Source organism: Argiope bruennichi, chromosome X1 (assembly GCF_947563725.1).
Source record: "Argiope bruennichi chromosome X1, qqArgBrue1.1, whole genome shotgun sequence".
Taxonomy (NCBI): Eukaryota; Metazoa; Arthropoda; class Arachnida; order Araneae; family Araneidae; genus Argiope; species Argiope bruennichi.
Window position 1 is genome coordinate 80,235,882 of NC_079162.1, and position 17,744 is coordinate 80,253,625.

At 27.9% G+C, this 17,744-nt stretch overlaps 1 protein-coding gene across 2 annotated transcripts in view; it reads right to left on the reverse strand.

Annotated features, from left to right (window-relative positions):
• LOC129958262 (proto-oncogene tyrosine-protein kinase ROS-like) overlaps positions 1 to 17,744 on the reverse strand; it is a 119,868-nt gene that overhangs the window by 21,732 nt on the left and 80,392 nt on the right. For both annotated transcript variants that reach the window (XM_056070584.1, XM_056070583.1), the window contains exons 15-28: positions 16,723 to 16,938; positions 16,468 to 16,593; positions 15,563 to 15,732; positions 14,793 to 14,982; positions 13,507 to 13,669; positions 12,266 to 12,432; positions 9,618 to 9,932; positions 8,209 to 8,462; positions 6,581 to 6,850; positions 5,270 to 5,816; positions 4,942 to 5,133; positions 3,300 to 3,520; positions 1,764 to 2,159; positions 454 to 636 (exon numbers count right to left, since the gene is read on the reverse strand). In XM_056070584.1, coding sequence (XP_055926559.1) covers positions 454 to 636; positions 1,764 to 2,159; positions 3,300 to 3,520; positions 4,942 to 5,133; positions 5,270 to 5,816; positions 6,581 to 6,850; positions 8,209 to 8,462; positions 9,618 to 9,932; positions 12,266 to 12,432; positions 13,507 to 13,669; positions 14,793 to 14,982; positions 15,563 to 15,732; positions 16,468 to 16,593; positions 16,723 to 16,938 — 3,410 coding nt within the window. The remainder of the gene's footprint in view (positions 1 to 453; positions 637 to 1,763; positions 2,160 to 3,299; positions 3,521 to 4,941; positions 5,134 to 5,269; positions 5,817 to 6,580; positions 6,851 to 8,208; positions 8,463 to 9,617; positions 9,933 to 12,265; positions 12,433 to 13,506; positions 13,670 to 14,792; positions 14,983 to 15,562; positions 15,733 to 16,467; positions 16,594 to 16,722; positions 16,939 to 17,744) is intronic.

Here is a 17,744-nt window from a genome sequence, read left to right on the forward strand (position 1 = left end):
CATATAATAAACATAAGACGCACGACTTTTTTGCATTTCCAGAAACGATATCAAAATTCAGAAAAGTAATTAGTTGAAAAATTGCCAATATTCCTGACGACAATATTCAATTAACATTAAATGGAAATCTATATGTGAATGCCTAATCTATTTTCTTGGTAATACAAAATATGATTTGAAACGAAGAAAATATTTCCAAAGAAAAAAAATTAATGATTTAGATCAATAAAATTCTGATATCTACTTGTTTTCATGGTCATATTCCGGACGTTAGACTATATTTCTATATTAACAGAGCAGATAAATATCACAAAATACATTTATTAAGTTGTATTTATTACAAATGTGCATTTAGTTTACATGCAAAGCTTTCTATTTACCTACAATTCCCATGAATTGAAATAAACTTTATTCAAAAGCAATGTAATAAATAGATGTCTTAAAAATACATACCTCTGCTTGTGAGTACTCTAAAAGATGGTTTGAAATGCTGTCATCGGCTGGAGAAATCCATGAAAGTCTCAGAGAGGTTGAAGAAGCTTCAACTAGTGTAATATTACTTGGCAATTCGAAAGCTGTCACGATTACTTCCTCACTGTCGTTATGCATTTCACAGTCAGCAGAATAAGCTCGTACCTGTAGAAGAGAAAATCAAAGTTTTACTTTATTAAATCACATTTCATAACAATAGAAAAAAAGAAAGTTTTAAAATATTTATTCATGAATTATCATTTAATCATGTTCAGATGATAACATCAAATACATTGATCTAATTCAGTTTTAAAATTCATTACACATTTTGCATGGGAAAAAAGACAATGCGCTGTTAGATATTAGAGAACATGGCCAATTATTTTAGTTATGCGAATGTGGTGTCACGTGAATTGATTCCATCAAAAGTTACTTAAATAATTGATATCACAATTCTGAAAAAATGTAATAATATTTTGGCTTTTATAATAAATGTTACAAAGATTTAAAAAAATAAACTCAATAATTTTAATCAAATTAACATTTGTTCATTGAATTGACTTTGATTCGGAAAACTTCAAAGACATTCAAAATCTATTATAGATTTTCGAAGCTGATTGTACTGTAACTATTTGTATAGAAGAATTTCATTTGATTGACTTAAAGCGCTTAATGAAAAATTCTTCATGATATATCACAACTCAATCGGTAACAAAACAGTATTAAACAGTTAAATATCTAAAAAGAGTAAAACAAATTAATTTTTTTTATAACGAATTGACTTTATACAAATAAAAAAGCTGTTTTGAAAAGAAACGGACTCAAACACCTCTTCAATTTGTCTGTTACATGTTCGTTAAATGTTATAAAATTCTTTATTAAATACTCTCTAGAGAAAAATTTAACATCACTACAAGTGAAGGAAAACGTTAAAGCTGGGATACATTGTGCAACACAATACATTTTGATGCTTTATTAAATTATTTCAAACAGCGCAACATTTTAGATGTCTTAACACACCTAACTACATTAAGATAGGCTGGATTTATCCCACAGATTTTCAAAGAGAAATTAAGTTTTATCTACACATTTCCCATGAAGCAAAGGCATCTTTTCAAAGGTATAAGATATCTGAAAGTTTGAAAGAAAAGCAAATTAAATATTTCTAATAGTTGTGTATCCAAATTGTTTACCTTTATAAGTCATCATACTCAGATAAAGACACATTTTTTTATTGGTAGAATATCGAACTTGCAACTTTAAAGTTAAAGAAATTTTAAAATTGAACTTACTGTTATGTAATGGTCTTTCCCAGATTCCGTGGTTGTTATGCTTGCAGATAGATCCGTGCTCGATTCTTTTCCACATTCAAAATAAATGTGCGTGTGTGTGGGTGACAAGAGGGAGAATTCTCTAGTTGAATTTTTGACTTTTAAAAGAATTTCGTAGAAAATTGGTGATCCGTTTGGAATAAATGGAGGTTCCCAGGAAACATCTATTCTATAAGGAGTAACTGCTTTTGCAGAGACATTCACAGGCTGAGAAGGTACTCCAACAGCAGTTTGATATGTAACTTCAGGACCAGGCACCGATAAGCCTTTGCTGTAATAATTTTCAACAGAAATGCGAATCGAGTAATTCGTGAACGGCTTGAGTCCATCAAGGATAATTGTGTCATTATAAGTTTTCTGAAAATATAGGAAAAACAATTAGATCATTTTACAGATAAAAATACGAAAGTTTTGCAATTAATTTGAAATAAAATTCATACCATAAATTCATTAATTATTCAAATCAGCATTTTAAAATTGCGTCGGATTATAACATCAAAATTTCCCGTCTACTTCAAACAATATTCATAATTTTTTTTTATTTATCTAGAAATAGTTTATTTTAAAAAGGTGGTGTTAAAATTGGCGTTAAGGGCATATTTGTGCATATAGTTTTGAAAATCTGAACATATTTAAACGTTGAGTACTTTAGTGTAAATTATTTCAATTATAGCAAAGATGTTTAAAATATAGAAAATTAAAGAAATTCAAAAATTCACACGATTTGTGAATTATCTAAATCATTATGATGATACTTTATCATTTAAGATAGTGATCTGCTCGGCATAAAATTATTAAAAATTTAAACTAGGTTCTACATCCAGATTAAAGTGCTCAGAATATTTAAATAAGAATGGAATTCAAACTTGAGACATATATTACTTCTACTGAATTATAAAAATTATAATTTGCATTTAAAATCACAGCAAATTTTAAAAGTACACTTTTATTAGTTTACCAAAAAAGAAGAATTTTGTTATTTTTATTTTATATTACAATTTAGTTTATCAATAACTATTATAAATACTATGGAATCTTATAACAAATTTTCCCAAATTCTCAACTAGGGGATACCAGTCGTAAAAATCGAGATTCAATTAAATCAGTCGTTTAACAGATAATTAAATTCTCATAGAATTACAGTAACAAATTATCATCAAGAATATACAAATGTACAGAATTTGAAAACAGGAACAATAGGAATGAGTGAAAAATCGATTACAAATTTCCATCTTCACAAATATGGAACAAGTTAAGATAATTAAAAGTGAGAAGAAATAAATATTATTACAACATTCTTTAACAAGTGCTATGATGTTTACAAAATATTTAAAACAATGAATAGTGTACAATATCATTAAAATATTGGCCAGTGTCTTTGTGTTTTTATCGCAATCTTATCCTTTTTAAAACCGAATCCCCCTGTTCTCGCAAAATAACTAAAATTGCTATAAGAAAAAAAAAAAAAAAAAAAAAATAGATGAAAAATTTACTTACTTTGCTTTGACATGTGTTTTTTCCAATTTCCATAAAACATGATTGTGTGACATCATCATTCAAGGGACCATAGTATACAGTGTAAAGTAAGGATGGGGATGATATTCGGTTGCAAAAGTTAGGTCGATGAACATGAGGTAAATATAGTGCTAGACTATTGTGAGTACTTCTTATTAAGCGAGCTTTCTCTGTGTAAGATTCCGATATAAGACAGGAAGCATCTATAAGTTAAAAAAAAATTAATACTTTATTGATATTTCTATTAAAGAAATTGGTTGGTTAAATACGAAAATAAGAAACTTTTATACAATTTCTATGCAATATACAGTATCTTATATATTTCTTAATCTTTATTAACATACAATATTTTATACAATATCTTATATGTAAATAAAGAAAAAAAATTAAATTTCATATTAATTTCATTTTGTGCTTTTCTTGAAATTTTTTAAAATCTTATATGAGAGAGGGTGCTTTAATTTTTGTTTATTATTTTCAACAACAACAAAAAAAAAAAACATGACGAAATTTGGCATTTTACTTAAGAAAAAAAAATGAATGTGCTTTTTTTGAAGAACTTCTTCAGAATTATTAAAAATGAAATATTAAAAAGAAAAATTCTATCTTGTGTTAAAAAAAATGCCAAGAGCATTTTTTTAGATTCGTTTATTAATTATTATTTATTATGACTTATTATTTCTCAAACAACTGTTTCATTCATTTTTAATCATTAATTTTTAATGCATGTGCAGTAATAAATTTCAAAAATTTATTACTGGTATTGCATTAAAAACTCTAAGCTATATAGCAAGACTAAGTAGCTTTTAATTGTAAAAGCAACTGAGAATCAGCAGTTGCTAAGATGATTAAAAAAACTGCTTTATTTATTTAGTTAAATATTTTAAATATTTTTTTGGCTGAAAATATTAAAGAAAATGACAAAAAAAACTTGGCAGGATATTGAAAATTATTTAGTCTAAGTTTGTCAAAAATTTTAGATATTTGAATTTTCCTAGAAGTATTCAATATAGAGTTTGTTGACTTTGAAATTCAAATTTACTGCATAACAATATTTGAATAGGAAATAAATAATTTCTTAATACTTACAGGATAAAACTGCCAGAGAAATGATTCAATAATAATTTTTAAAAAATTACTGAAATGAAGAAAAGTTCAGATTTTTGATATTTTATGATGATATAAATGAATTTAATTGCTTGATAAAAATTGTAATTACTTTCGTATTGCTGTTAATTGTCAAATTGAATCACGTTTCATTATATACCAACCCTATTTAGCAAAGTTAAATTAATTTTATGACATAAGCTGCTTTTTTAAAATAATAATATTATTAAATTCCTTACTTCATCTTTAAATAGCCAGATAACACAAACATATAATAGGTTATTAATTAATCGTTAACAAAATTTTAGTTTTGGGAGTTTGGATTACTTATTTACTGGCTTGTGTCTCAGACCGACTTCTCACAAGATGTTGTACATATACATGTATTTGGTGGGAAGTATGCGTATTTGCTTCAATCGTGTAGTCTTCCTCATAAATCTTTTTCAAAACACTTTCCTAGGGGAAACTTCTTTTGACAACTATCATGATTTTTAATTCAAATGATTAAAAAACTTACCTGGAAATGGTTGCAGATAATGACCAATTGCTCGAATGCTTCTTATCCCTCGAACTTCTTCAGCTACTAGCGGGTGTGAGTCAGATACTTCCGAGAATTTCTTTGTCTTCGATATGCTAAATACTTTACCTACTTTTCTGTTTGACCAATATACGTTTTGCTTATCAACTGTGATTGAAGTTGGTGGCAGACCTAGAAATAATCCACATTCTACGTTAAATCTTCGCTTTAAATTGAACATTCATTACAATATTAATGGTTCATAAAAAAGTAACACAATGAGAGAGTATCTCAAAAAAAAAAAAAAAAAAATAATAATAATACCTACCACTGTTCTGATTCTGAGTTGCATTTATTACCAAATGGCAGACGCAACCAGAAATGTCAGAAGACAAGATATGGCCATGCAATCCGTCAACATATAATACTTTCAGTTCTGATGTGTTGGTATTATCAATAGCAATTGCTTCTCCAACAGTTGTTACCGTAGAACTACAATTGCAAGAGCTTTTAGTTGGTTTTGTTCTCTCTCTTTTAACTTTCACCTTATTATTATTGTTGTTTTCATACTCAACGACTTGAAAAAAGAAAGGTCGAATATTTGATCCACTAAGATCCGAAATCATTAAATTCGAATTATTTTTAACGGTTAAAGTGTATATCAAGGATCCAGAAAAGGGTTCAACTTCTAAACTGTTTATGATGGATGAACTGTTGAATATCTTCTTTGGATGATTGTTAACACTCAGATCGACAGAAAACACAGTACTGTGGGATTCTTTCTTATCGACTTCAGTGTAGTAAAGCTTTCTTCCAATCCAATCTACGGTCAAACCGGTCAAAGAAGTACCTTCAGAATATGTCAGATGTTTTATCTAAAACAGGAAGTAAAATTCCATTATTTAATGTTAGATTTAAAGCAAACAGATTCATAGCAATTTATTTAACAATTAGATATAAAACATCCACTTTCATTTTATTATTCTGTATTTTTTCAGGATTCTTTTCTCAAATGTCCAAGCTGAACAGTAAATAATTGTTTAATACCTGCTCTACGTTAGTGATCATAGCTATTTACTTTTTTTTTTTTTTTTACCGAAACATAATTTTTTCCTAATTTTTAAGAATTATGTAATGAACTATTTTAAATGAAAAATTTGAAAAATAATAATTTTAAGACACACCTAAAATATTTTAAAAATAAAAAATAAAGCGAATGTCTTTAATTACTTATTTTTGTCACATTTATTTCTCTTGCACACCTTTTGAAACGCACTGCCGTAAAATAACAGAAACAGACATAATTTCATAAAAATCAACTAAAAGTACGCTTCAGATAATCATTAAAATGCTACGTTAATTTTTTTTTTGCAATAGTAAGAACAATCATATTCTCAGTAAGATGTTAATAGTAAACTGAAAATATGAAATTCAGTTTTTAATTTCAACATACAGAGTATTAAGTATTAAAAACTCATTTTCCTTAACGACACAGCATCGTGGGATGTTCTTAACTTCTTAATTCTAGCAATTGATCGTCAAATTCTTAATTCTAGCAATTGAAACTTTAATTTTAACTGTTATAATCTTATTTATTAAAATAAAAGGCACTAGTTATATTAAAGATTTCGATATTTACCAAAGATGCATTCGTGCCATCTATAGACGAAGCCATTAATGAGCCTTCTTCCTCCAAATAAAAGATTCTTTTTTCTTGAGCAAGGTATGCGATAGCTGCAGGATGAGTTGCCTTTCCAAATAAGAGTTTTTCTTCATGAAAATCGATATCAGCAACCTTAACACTATCCGAATTAGCTAATAATAATTGAGGAACTGGCTTTTCAACTGAAGTTTCCGCTTCAACTCTGTCACTAGGAGGTCCCATTCCAGCTGATGTACTTGCAGATACCTGTTGAAGAAAGAATTAGTTAATTTTTAAAAAAATTATTCACTAATATAAAGTGAAAAAAGCAGGTTCTCTAGGATAGAGATACCAAAGTAATGACTTATACTGCAAGAACAAGACATGACTGGTTATGAATTTCAGTTGCATCGTAGACAGCAACTTTTTCATAGGTTAATGAAATTCAGTGCATGTACCATTAATGATCATACAGGGGTTCAAACGGTAATCTGTTTCTTGTGAAGTATTTTAATAACATTAGTTGTATTATTATAGTTGGTATAGATATAATGTTTCAAATAGCCTAAAATGAGAATTTTTTTGCTGGGACATAATCATTTTAATGAAGTCCCAAGGAAATACGTCCCAAGTCTGATATTTGTTACGATGCTGTACATTTCAATTTATCCCAATACTCCGATCAAGGATCAGAGTGTTGTCTACCGCTGGTCTATAGTGCTCTACCTTCTCTCAAAAGCTCTTCTCAGTCATGGCATGCTATTAAAACCCAAGTGTCATTCAATTTTTTCACCGACATTACACAGATAGTTTCCCTTACGAGGACAAGTGCTCCATTAACTTAGCTTGTAACCTGTAGACATTGACAGAGCAGCACTTTTCTTATTAACCACGCGTTATTTTCTCCATACCAATCATTACTTTCAGATAGTTTTAGCTTGTATTTTATCTTTGAACATCTTGTATTTTATTAAGATGCATATTCTTACAGCTTGATTTTATTTCTTGCCTATTTAAAATGGCTAAAATGCACCCATTTAAAAATAAATGCATTTTTACCTTTTATTAACCCGTTATTTTATTAAATTCTTACAAATGATATCAAATGTTTGAATTTCCAATATTTTAGCGAAAGTAAATGAACAACAACTCGAACTTGTTTAATCTAGCAGGTATGATTCTAAAGGCTTATTATTTCCTGCAATCATGTCTTAGCTAATTCTAATACGTAGGTCTAAAAATGTAGTTTTTGGTTTGTTGCGTCTACTTCTAAAATAATAATTTACTTATTATCTAAATAACTGATTAATAACAAAGGATATGTTTAATGGAAGATAAATGGAAGAACTAAGCAAAAGAAACTTATGATGCAAGTAAGCAATTTTGCAATGTATATTTTGAGTTATTCGGAAAGCTAAAGCATAAAAAAAGGGCAGTTCCGCAGCAGATGAATCATTCTTAAGCAAGAAACCCTTCTGCAAGCTTAGACACACCTTGAAGAATATAACTTTTTAAAAAAAATTATCCCTTCTAAAAAAATATTATAATCATTTTTTTTAAATATCATTTAAAAAAAGTATTCCACTTCAACACATGAAAATGAAACATGCTTAGCAAAAACTTACTTGAAAAGTGTAAGTAGTATTTGGAAGTATATTTTCTTTCTGAAACTGCAATAATTTTCCATCAACCACATCATCACAAACAGGTATTTTGGTTTCGTTGGCTATCATCCAGCATTTTACATAATAGTTTGTGATGATTCCGTTAGTTTTTGCTGGTGGAGACCATCTGAAATCAGCAACGATATCGTGATTTGGATTCAGTGGAGATGATTTATACGTTATAAAAATTCTTGGATGCAGAGGACTTGACGGTACTGAAAATAAATAATAAAAAAATTATAATGCAATGAGCATTAAAAACAAGATGAAGCACAACTTTTAGACATATTTCTATTCAGAGTTTTAAGGTTAAGGACATCTGACACTTTCTACTGCTAACTCATAGTTTCAATTACATTTTATTTAGAAATGAACTATTTTATTTAGAAAGGAAAATAACAACGTTGTTTGCTTTCTAATTGAATCTGATATGAGGCTTAAAGATAACTTTTAGATACATATGTCATTAACAGTTTTAAAATGCAGACTTTTGTCAAAAGACTATAAAAATATTTTTGACCAATTAAATGTCCATTTTTTTTCAAAATAAATACTTAAAAACTGAAGATTTCTTAATATTATTTTCCTCTTTAAATTAGTAAATAATTATATTTCAGAAAATTACTAAGCTTTTTATCATTATTTTCCCCTTAATCTACTACATATAAGCTGAAAATATATAAAAATATTTCAATGAGTATAAATGATGCATTTAAGGGTTAAATTTAAATGCTGTTAGTTATATATTTGCTCTATAGAGCTTAATCTAATCTGTTAATAAAAATAACTAGGCAGTGAGAAAACTTTTATTTGCATTCACTTAACTCTTAAATAAACAGATAATTTAAAAAATTGTTGGAATATATTGTTTATTATAAATAAAGTAGAAGGAAAATTGGGAAATTTTAACTAGACTAAGTACCACATGCGCTTCAGTTAAACTCTTCTACGTATTCTAAAACCTAATGTGAAATGTAGTAATGATCATGATATATTTTAAGCAATATTTGAAATATTGAACTGCAGATGGAATGACATATAGGAAAAAGGTTTAAAATCTTTATAAAAATCAAAGATTAATCAAATTAAAATCCTTGTAGTAATTATCAAGAATATTGTGAGAATTTTTAATGAAAAAATTCCTGTTAAATATTACAAATCTTACTTAGGTTCTTCTGTTTTTTTACAGAAAATAAGTTTTGTTTAAAAGTATTTGCATACTTTTAAAGCATTTTATTATTCTATAATGAAAAGATAAAAACGATCCAAAGTTGTCAGTTTTTAAGCAAAATTTTTAATATAATTTAAATTTCAAGAAATGTCTGGGCAGTAAAATCCAATAAAAAGCTATGATTTTTAATTTTACTTACTAGAAGGTGGTGAGTGAAGAGAAACGACCGTCTTTTTGGATGATGCATAATATGTGAATGCTTGTATTCCAATAATGAGTGGAGTGAAAGGAGCTAAACGTTTCATGACAGGATACACAAATACCGTATTATTTGTGATACAACTATAGACTTCATCACCATCATCAATCCGTATCTCATAGAAAACTGTGCCATAGTTAACAGAGAGAATGGGATCTAGTGTAATATTAAATTTATCATGAGTTCCTTCCACATGAATTGCATTTTCAGAAATCGATGGAGGGACAACTTTTATAGTCTTCATGTCGAGATTATCTGTAAAAATAAAGTGTAATTTGAATTATAACAGTAAATTGTGCAGTACAAAACTGCATCGTGCAATATTTCCAATTTAGTATATCATTGTGTAATACCGTGTAATATTGTGCAAAATAAAAATATGTATTATTGAATACCACAAATTTTTTGCTGCTTGATCATGTAAGCTAAATAACTTTATTTTTCATTTAAGTTAAAATAAGATTCACAGAATAAAATCTATGGTTAAATGTTTAGTAAATTACTTATTCTAATTTAACCTATACGTAGATTTTTTTACTGAAATTTTGTAGAGTATATCATTAGCTTGTTATTAGTTCAAGACTGTTTTTTTTTTTTTTGGATATTGTTGCAGAATTGAATATACAAAAAGCAAGAAAATTTCTTCGTATGAAACTGAAATATGAACCTATAATCTTGCTATTTTGTATTGCCACTAGTTTTGGATAACTAAATGCTTCTTGCCAAGGCAAACTCTCTTGTTCTTGTTTTTCTTCAAAAAGCTATTTACGCACATGGAATTTGAATTCATTATTTGAGAGCAACAATGAATTTTCACATTTAACGGACACTTCTGAATAATATTAAGAAAAGAGAATTTGGTCTTTAAAATAGCATAGAAATTCTTTATTCTGAAGCAAAGAAGTCGATTTATCGATTGCCTTCTGCTGTGTCTATTACCCTAACGTGATGCTCCAGCAATAAAGCAAATAAAATTTACCATCACCAGAGAGAAAATAAAGTCAATTGACTGACCATCTTTTTTTAATTTGAATTCTGAAACACCAAGAAAATTAATTGGTAAAAAAAGGAAGAAAAAACCCCTCATCAAAATTTGCTCAAATCAGCTCTTTTCTGACCTTAACTTCCAGTTCTATTCCTTCCCTTCGCTGTTGCTGCTTTCAAGGATGATGACTAACCAACTCAAAATAATAATAACTGTAAATAGCTACCAAAATAAAAATAACTAAATAGCTACCAAAATAAAAAATAAAAAGAGAAAGAAAATAGTAGAAAATTACCAGATAAGACTAGGTCAAAGATAAAAAAAGCTTCAAAAATAAAACAAAAAATAGTTCCTATATCCATTTCTTCTTTTCTTAAGATAAATGTCATAAACAACAACAACAACAACAGCGATACAATCAGTCAAAACATGTATTTAAAGAAGTAAGAGTTTTTGTAATCTCACCTAGTAGAAATTTTTTTCTTTAAACAGTTCCGGTCAATAAAAAAAATATTTGTGAACTTTCTGAAGCCAACGGTGAAACAATGTCCTTTAATGTATCTAGTACTGAAGATGCAAGAGAATGAATTTCATGTAAATGTTTTGAATTATGTTATTACCAAAAAAGTAACAGATGGTTTCCTTACTTCTAACAGATGGTTTTCTTACTTCTAACAGATGGTTTTCTTACTTTTTACAGAGATATAAAGGATATATTTTTAAACAAAAATTTTATACCAAGTTCCACAAAGAATGAAGATTTCACATCCACCAGAATCAAATATTAAAAAACAGCGCTTCATAAAATGTCATTCTTTTTGCCTGGTACTTGTTTTTCTTGTATTCATTGTTTTCGCTTTTGATTTGCAGATTTCTTTCTTTTTTTATGACCAGATTTCTGTTTTTGCAAAAACTGGAAGCTCTGTAACTGAAGTTCAGATTTGATAAGACTGTATTTTAAGACTTACATTTTATCATTTGGTTTCCTTTCGGGATTTCTTGCTGTCATGGCCGCGGCTTGGCCGAAAGCATTTTTTGAGCAATTTAATTTAATTGGCAAGAACACAGTGAACAGGATGCGCCTCGCAACTACAACAATATAATAATGATAATAATTGCTGTTATTATTGTTATTAATAGAATAATAATAATACGGATAGATCACTTTTTCTCGAATGCCACAAAGATGTTACCTGCTCAATGTAGAAACAACAACATTGATGAAACTGAACAGGAGAATTTTTATTGTAAGAGAAATTGTCGCTTAGTGAAAAAGTGAAGAAAGACGGAATGATGGACGAGGAATGTTTTAATATTTGGTTGTATTTATATAAAAGAAAGAAAAATGAAAGCTTCTCTTGTCTTAAAAATTATATATGACATTAACTTTTTCATTTACTGTAATAAATAATCAAGCACATGATTTATTTAATAGCTTACAAAACTTTGCTGTCAAGACAGTTTTAATTTTATCCAATCAGTAGTATAATTTCAAGAATATTTTTAAATGAATTATAATTATGAAAGTTCCAATAAAATTTTTGTACTTTCAGAATAACTAAAATTCGTTACATATATTATTAATAATTTTAAAAAAAATTACCTGGAAAAGTTTGTAATAAAGGATCCATTATTTCCATTGACGTCAAAGCCGTTAATCCTAACCCCTCAATATGAGCAAAATTTTTTCCGTTAATATCACTAACAAATGCTCTCTGGTTTTCATGAATCCAAAATATCTTTCTGTTGTAGTAGAAAACAGGACCATGCCTGCAATTTAGATCATATGTTTAAATGATAATCAAATACAAGCATATTGCAAAAAGGAATACATATATCAATAACATTACTCGACATTAAAATAAATTTTGCATTGAAAAACAATTTCTACATGATCCAAATTTTAAAACATTTTAGCATGTAATTGTGATTTTTAGTGAAAGTATTTATTCTCGTGATATATTTTGGATCGTTCAGTATTACATAAAAAAATAACAGACGGTAGAATAAAAAAGTAAAGCTAAGAGATAATCGTAAATTTGAATCCCTGCCAAAGACGAAAACTTGCTAACATAAAAAAGCAATGATTTATTAGGGTGTGGCTATGAAACATTTTTTTCACCTTTTTCTGATTATATTTTCTGAATTATTAGAGGGAAGACCTCAGACTTTCCTCAGACGTTTTCATAAATAATAAATCAATGGGCCTATTGAGATTTCAATTTTATGACTAAATTTCAGACCATTCGAGACTGATTTTAAGAATTCATATAGATCACATCAAGCTCAACGGTTTCATTAGTAGATTTCCAATCAGTAAGTTATATGCATGTTTATAGTTATAGAATTTTCAGAAAATATATGCAAAAAATATTGCTCATAGCAAATTAACGCTTTCTGCATCATTAATTTGCTTTAAATGCAATGGTTTGCACTTTTAGATTTATTACTTCATTATGAGAGCTGAATACTCACTATATAGTGTTGGATATATTGCATCTATCGGTTCATATTTAATTCTGTCCAGTTTTCAATTTTCTGCAACTCATAATCAGATCTGAATAAAAATGCTGTTATTTTCAAATGTTATTTTAAAAGTAAGAGGTAACATTTAAAATAAGAGTTAAAAGGGATTTACAATTGAAAAAATGGTCGAGATCTGCTAATCTGAAACAGTATTAACACAGTGACAGTCAGTGAATTTTGAATGAATAGTTATTAAATCTGTTCAACTCCGATCTTACACATATTTTCTGGACAAAATCCTTAAAAATTTGTATATGTTTAAAAATAACTAACATCTATATGCTTATGAAAGTAAATGTTATAAGAATAACAGCTTACAAGCTATCTTCAGACAAAGATCCAATAATTTCGGGTTGCATTGTAGTACAGGAAGACTCAGCATTGTTTCTAGCTAGACAGGCTTGATATAGGACGGAGCCTTCAAAACTTCTGATCATGAAGAAAAGTTTTTCTTGGGCCAAATCCAGAGTTAAACCCATAACTAAAAAATAAAATGAAATCTTTGAATTCTTTACAAATTTCATCTAAAAACTGAAACTAACGAATAAAAACACCTGTGATTAGAAGCAGATATTTACAATTTATTTATTAACAATCAGATTTATTTAAAACTTTACTTTTTTGAATGAAATAGCAACTTTTTTTCTTATCTTTCTTTTTCTCGCATTATACATTGCTTTTTTTACGTAGGCTATGCAGATTTATTCATGCTTTTCTATTTTATTATTTTCAACTTTGAAACGCAAAACTTAAAAAAGAAAAAACTAATTATCTTGCTCGATTATCCTGAATCCGATTATCTTACTTTGAATTTTTATATTTTTCCATTTAACTTTGTAGGTCTGGAAAATATTTACTCCCAATTCTATTTGTCAGTGCTTATCAAGGAAATGTGGCATCTGAGATTCGTTTCTTTCTTTCTTTCTTTTTTTTTGTGCTTTTTCGTTTTTTTTTTTTTTTTCTCAAATGAAAGGAAACGATTCATTCTAATTAATTTATATTAGCAAAAAATTAGCATAATGAACTTATAACTTTCTCATAAAGCTATTTTTAGACTGTTAATTACACGTCAAATCATAGAACGAAACTTCGGCATCATTTATTAACTCTTGTCTGGTATCTTAAGTTCGTTTAAGCTTATATTTGTAAAACATTTTTTCTTCATTTAACGTATAATGGAAATAAATAGAATTGAAATAAATAAATAAATAAAATTTAATTAATAAAACTGAGTACGATATTTAAAACTTCAAATGAGTTATTATATATTTGCCATTATATGTTAACAAATTAAATATGTGTTAAAATTTATATTAATCCCGAGAATACGAATAGATGTGCAAATTAAGATTACATTTTATATTAAAAACTGTTACGAAATGATATTTATTTAATTGTCTTTTATTATGCTTTGATGACACTATAAAAATAATGGATGTTACATTTGATAGAAATACTTGGCATCTTCTAAAAAAGTGTTAAAATAAATATATATATATATATGCATGAATAATGTCCTGATAATATAATAAGAAATATTAAAAATCGTAGGTAGAATGTGGTATCAAGTAGAAAGATTAGAAGAGAAATAAAAATCAGTTTACCATGTTTTCCAGAAAACAAAGCATTTTTCATGTACACAAAATGATCCATTCCATTCAGCCGGGAGCGTTCAACACTATTTGAAGTTATCCAATAAATAAAAGCGTTGGCTGAATCTATGGCTATTTTCTTAGCCATTGTTACAATAGGAAGCGGCTCTGGTTGGGTTCCGTCAATGTTTGACCGCGAAATCTGAAATGGATAATATAATACTAAGATACCAAATCTTATGAAGTGCTTAACATGATATTAGAATGAAACTTTAATAATATTTAATGAAATAAAGAATTCTTAATTTAATTAATTGCTAAGAAATATTTATTAGCGATATAAATTGTAGATGCTTTTAAATTTCTAAGCATCATCAGCAAAATATAGTTTAAAGTTCGTTTAAGTAATAAAAATTCATATAATTTCAACAGCTAAATGATGTTATTTCTTCACTTTTGCGTTGCAAATGTGAAAAGGAAAATAATTTACCAGAACAACTATTATAATAAATATTTCAATAGGTAATATGTTTTAACTAGAAAATATTCATCATTACCGAGCAAACCTACATGTTGAAGGACATTTTTTTTTAACCTCGAAAAGAATGATTATTTTATCGCCTTCTTTTGTGTGGTTTACAAATTAAGTTTTCTAAAAAAGATTCCAGGTTTATAAAATAATTCTTCTATTCCTTGTGACAGAGCACAGAAATTCGCGTTAATATAAATTTCTAATGGTGGATACATTTTTACTGTTTATTTTCAACAAAACTACAACTTACCATTTGATTTGCTGCGCTTGAATAATATAGTTTGGGAGCATACCAATCCACTGCAATGCTGTTTGCCGTAATGTTAGCAAGCCTAATTATGGACGACTGTACAATGTTGTAAACATACACAAAAGATGTGTTTGTATTGATGAATACGAATTTATCATACGAGGCAATATCTGAAATAAAAAAAATTTTGAAAAATTTCCCTAATGTATATTAACGGTAAAAAACAAACTTAATATTGAAAATGAGCCTATTCTGTTTCTCGAAAATAAGCATATTCAACCAATTCTCAATTTACATCATTTAACATATTTATTTATGAAGGTTGAAATAAATAAATGATAATAAAGATTTAAAATATATATTAATTAATTTCTTATAAAAATTACTATACAGATTTTATAAAATATATCTTTTGCTTTCCTTGCATTTTGCTTTCATTCATTTCAAAATTTGAGATGTAAAATGAATTTAATGCAAATTTTAAGGAAACATAATAGACATAAACAGTAAAATAACTAAAATCCTATAAAAAATAGCTTTTTAAAAAAAATTGAGATGTATAAAGACAGTTTTCACGAATGTTTCGGAAAATAATTTTGTAGATAAATCACAGCATTTAATGAAACAAAAGAAAGTTTCACTTACTGTAAAGTATAGATACACAATTCAATTCTTATAACTGATAATTATTTTCTGATAATTTATTATAACTGATAATTCAAACTTATAATTACTTTTTAATTATCAGTTATTTTCAAGAATTGTATTGCTGTGTGCCTTTAATAAAAAGTAAAATTATTATGACTTAGAAGCTATTTATTACTTAGAAGTGCATTTATCAGCGTAGAAATATTTTTCTATATGAAAAAGAGAAATATTATATATTTTAATTAATTAAAACTTACCAGTAATATGAGCATTATTCAGGTTTATTTTATGTATAATTGGCTCAACATTTTGAGCAACGAAATCAGACTTTAAGAGACCATCTTCGGCACCCCACAAAATGTATGGTAAATCACTTTTCTCACCTGGAAAGAATTTTAAAAAAAGTCCCGATTTTTAGTTTTTCATACAGATTTGATAAATGTGTGATATGTTATTTATAGATTTATACATAATACATGAAAGATGGCGTGTTAGATACAAATATATCTTACCCTCTCTATCTTCGAGAGTACTACCAGTGAATTCTGAAGACCACGGACCTTTGCCACCTTCGCTATATGGTCTAACTTTCACAGAATAAGTTGTATTGGGTTTCAAAGTAAACATGTCATATACGTTATTGCTTATGTTAACCTTAAAAACTGCTCGATTGCTAGCATGATCTAGTAGATGTACTTCATACAGCCACTTCTTCCATGCTCCTTTTCCTAAAAAAAAATAATATTGTTAAAATAGTAATATTCAACAGAACCATCGTCTTTATTTAACAGAATGAGAGTTCCATTGTATATTCAAGATTTTGGGATCCCAGAATTTTAGAGAATCAAAGATAAAATTCACTTCATACTTCGTTTATAAATCAACCCCTTCCAAACAGAATACAGTACAGCGTGATTCAGAAAAACAGTTTTAATAATTTGCAAGGAAGCAAGACTTGCACAGATTAGTTATTTTTCCATAGTAAGGTCTGCCTTTAGTTATTTTTCCATAGTAAGGTCTACCTATAAATGCAGCGTATCTCCGCTACAAAGTTGCTACAACGGTGAAATAGCAAAAGGAACAGGACATTAAAAGTTGCAAGAATTACGTCCGGGTGAATACCTGCTCGAATGAAACTCTTGGAATATCTCTTTCAAGAACCACCGAGTCCTCTCTCGTTGAATCACTTTCTCAGTAGGTATGGGTCCAGTAAATAATGCCAATCCAAATGTTGATGAAAAAGTCTTGTTGTTACAGTGTTGTGTTGGTTTACGGGTTTTCAAACACCATCCGGGGCTAATTACACAATGAGCATGTCGTCTTTTTGAAATTATTGTTCCTTGAGTTAAAGAACTCAGAACGGAAAATGAATATGCTCAACAGCTTATTGATTTATAGCAACAAAGACCTTTCTAATATCATACATTGTATTTGCATCCCCACATTCCTATGTTATTTTTGCCGGGTTTTGTATTCTTGATCTCCTTGCAAATTACTGAATAACAGTTTTGAGTCTCTCTGTATGTATATCAGT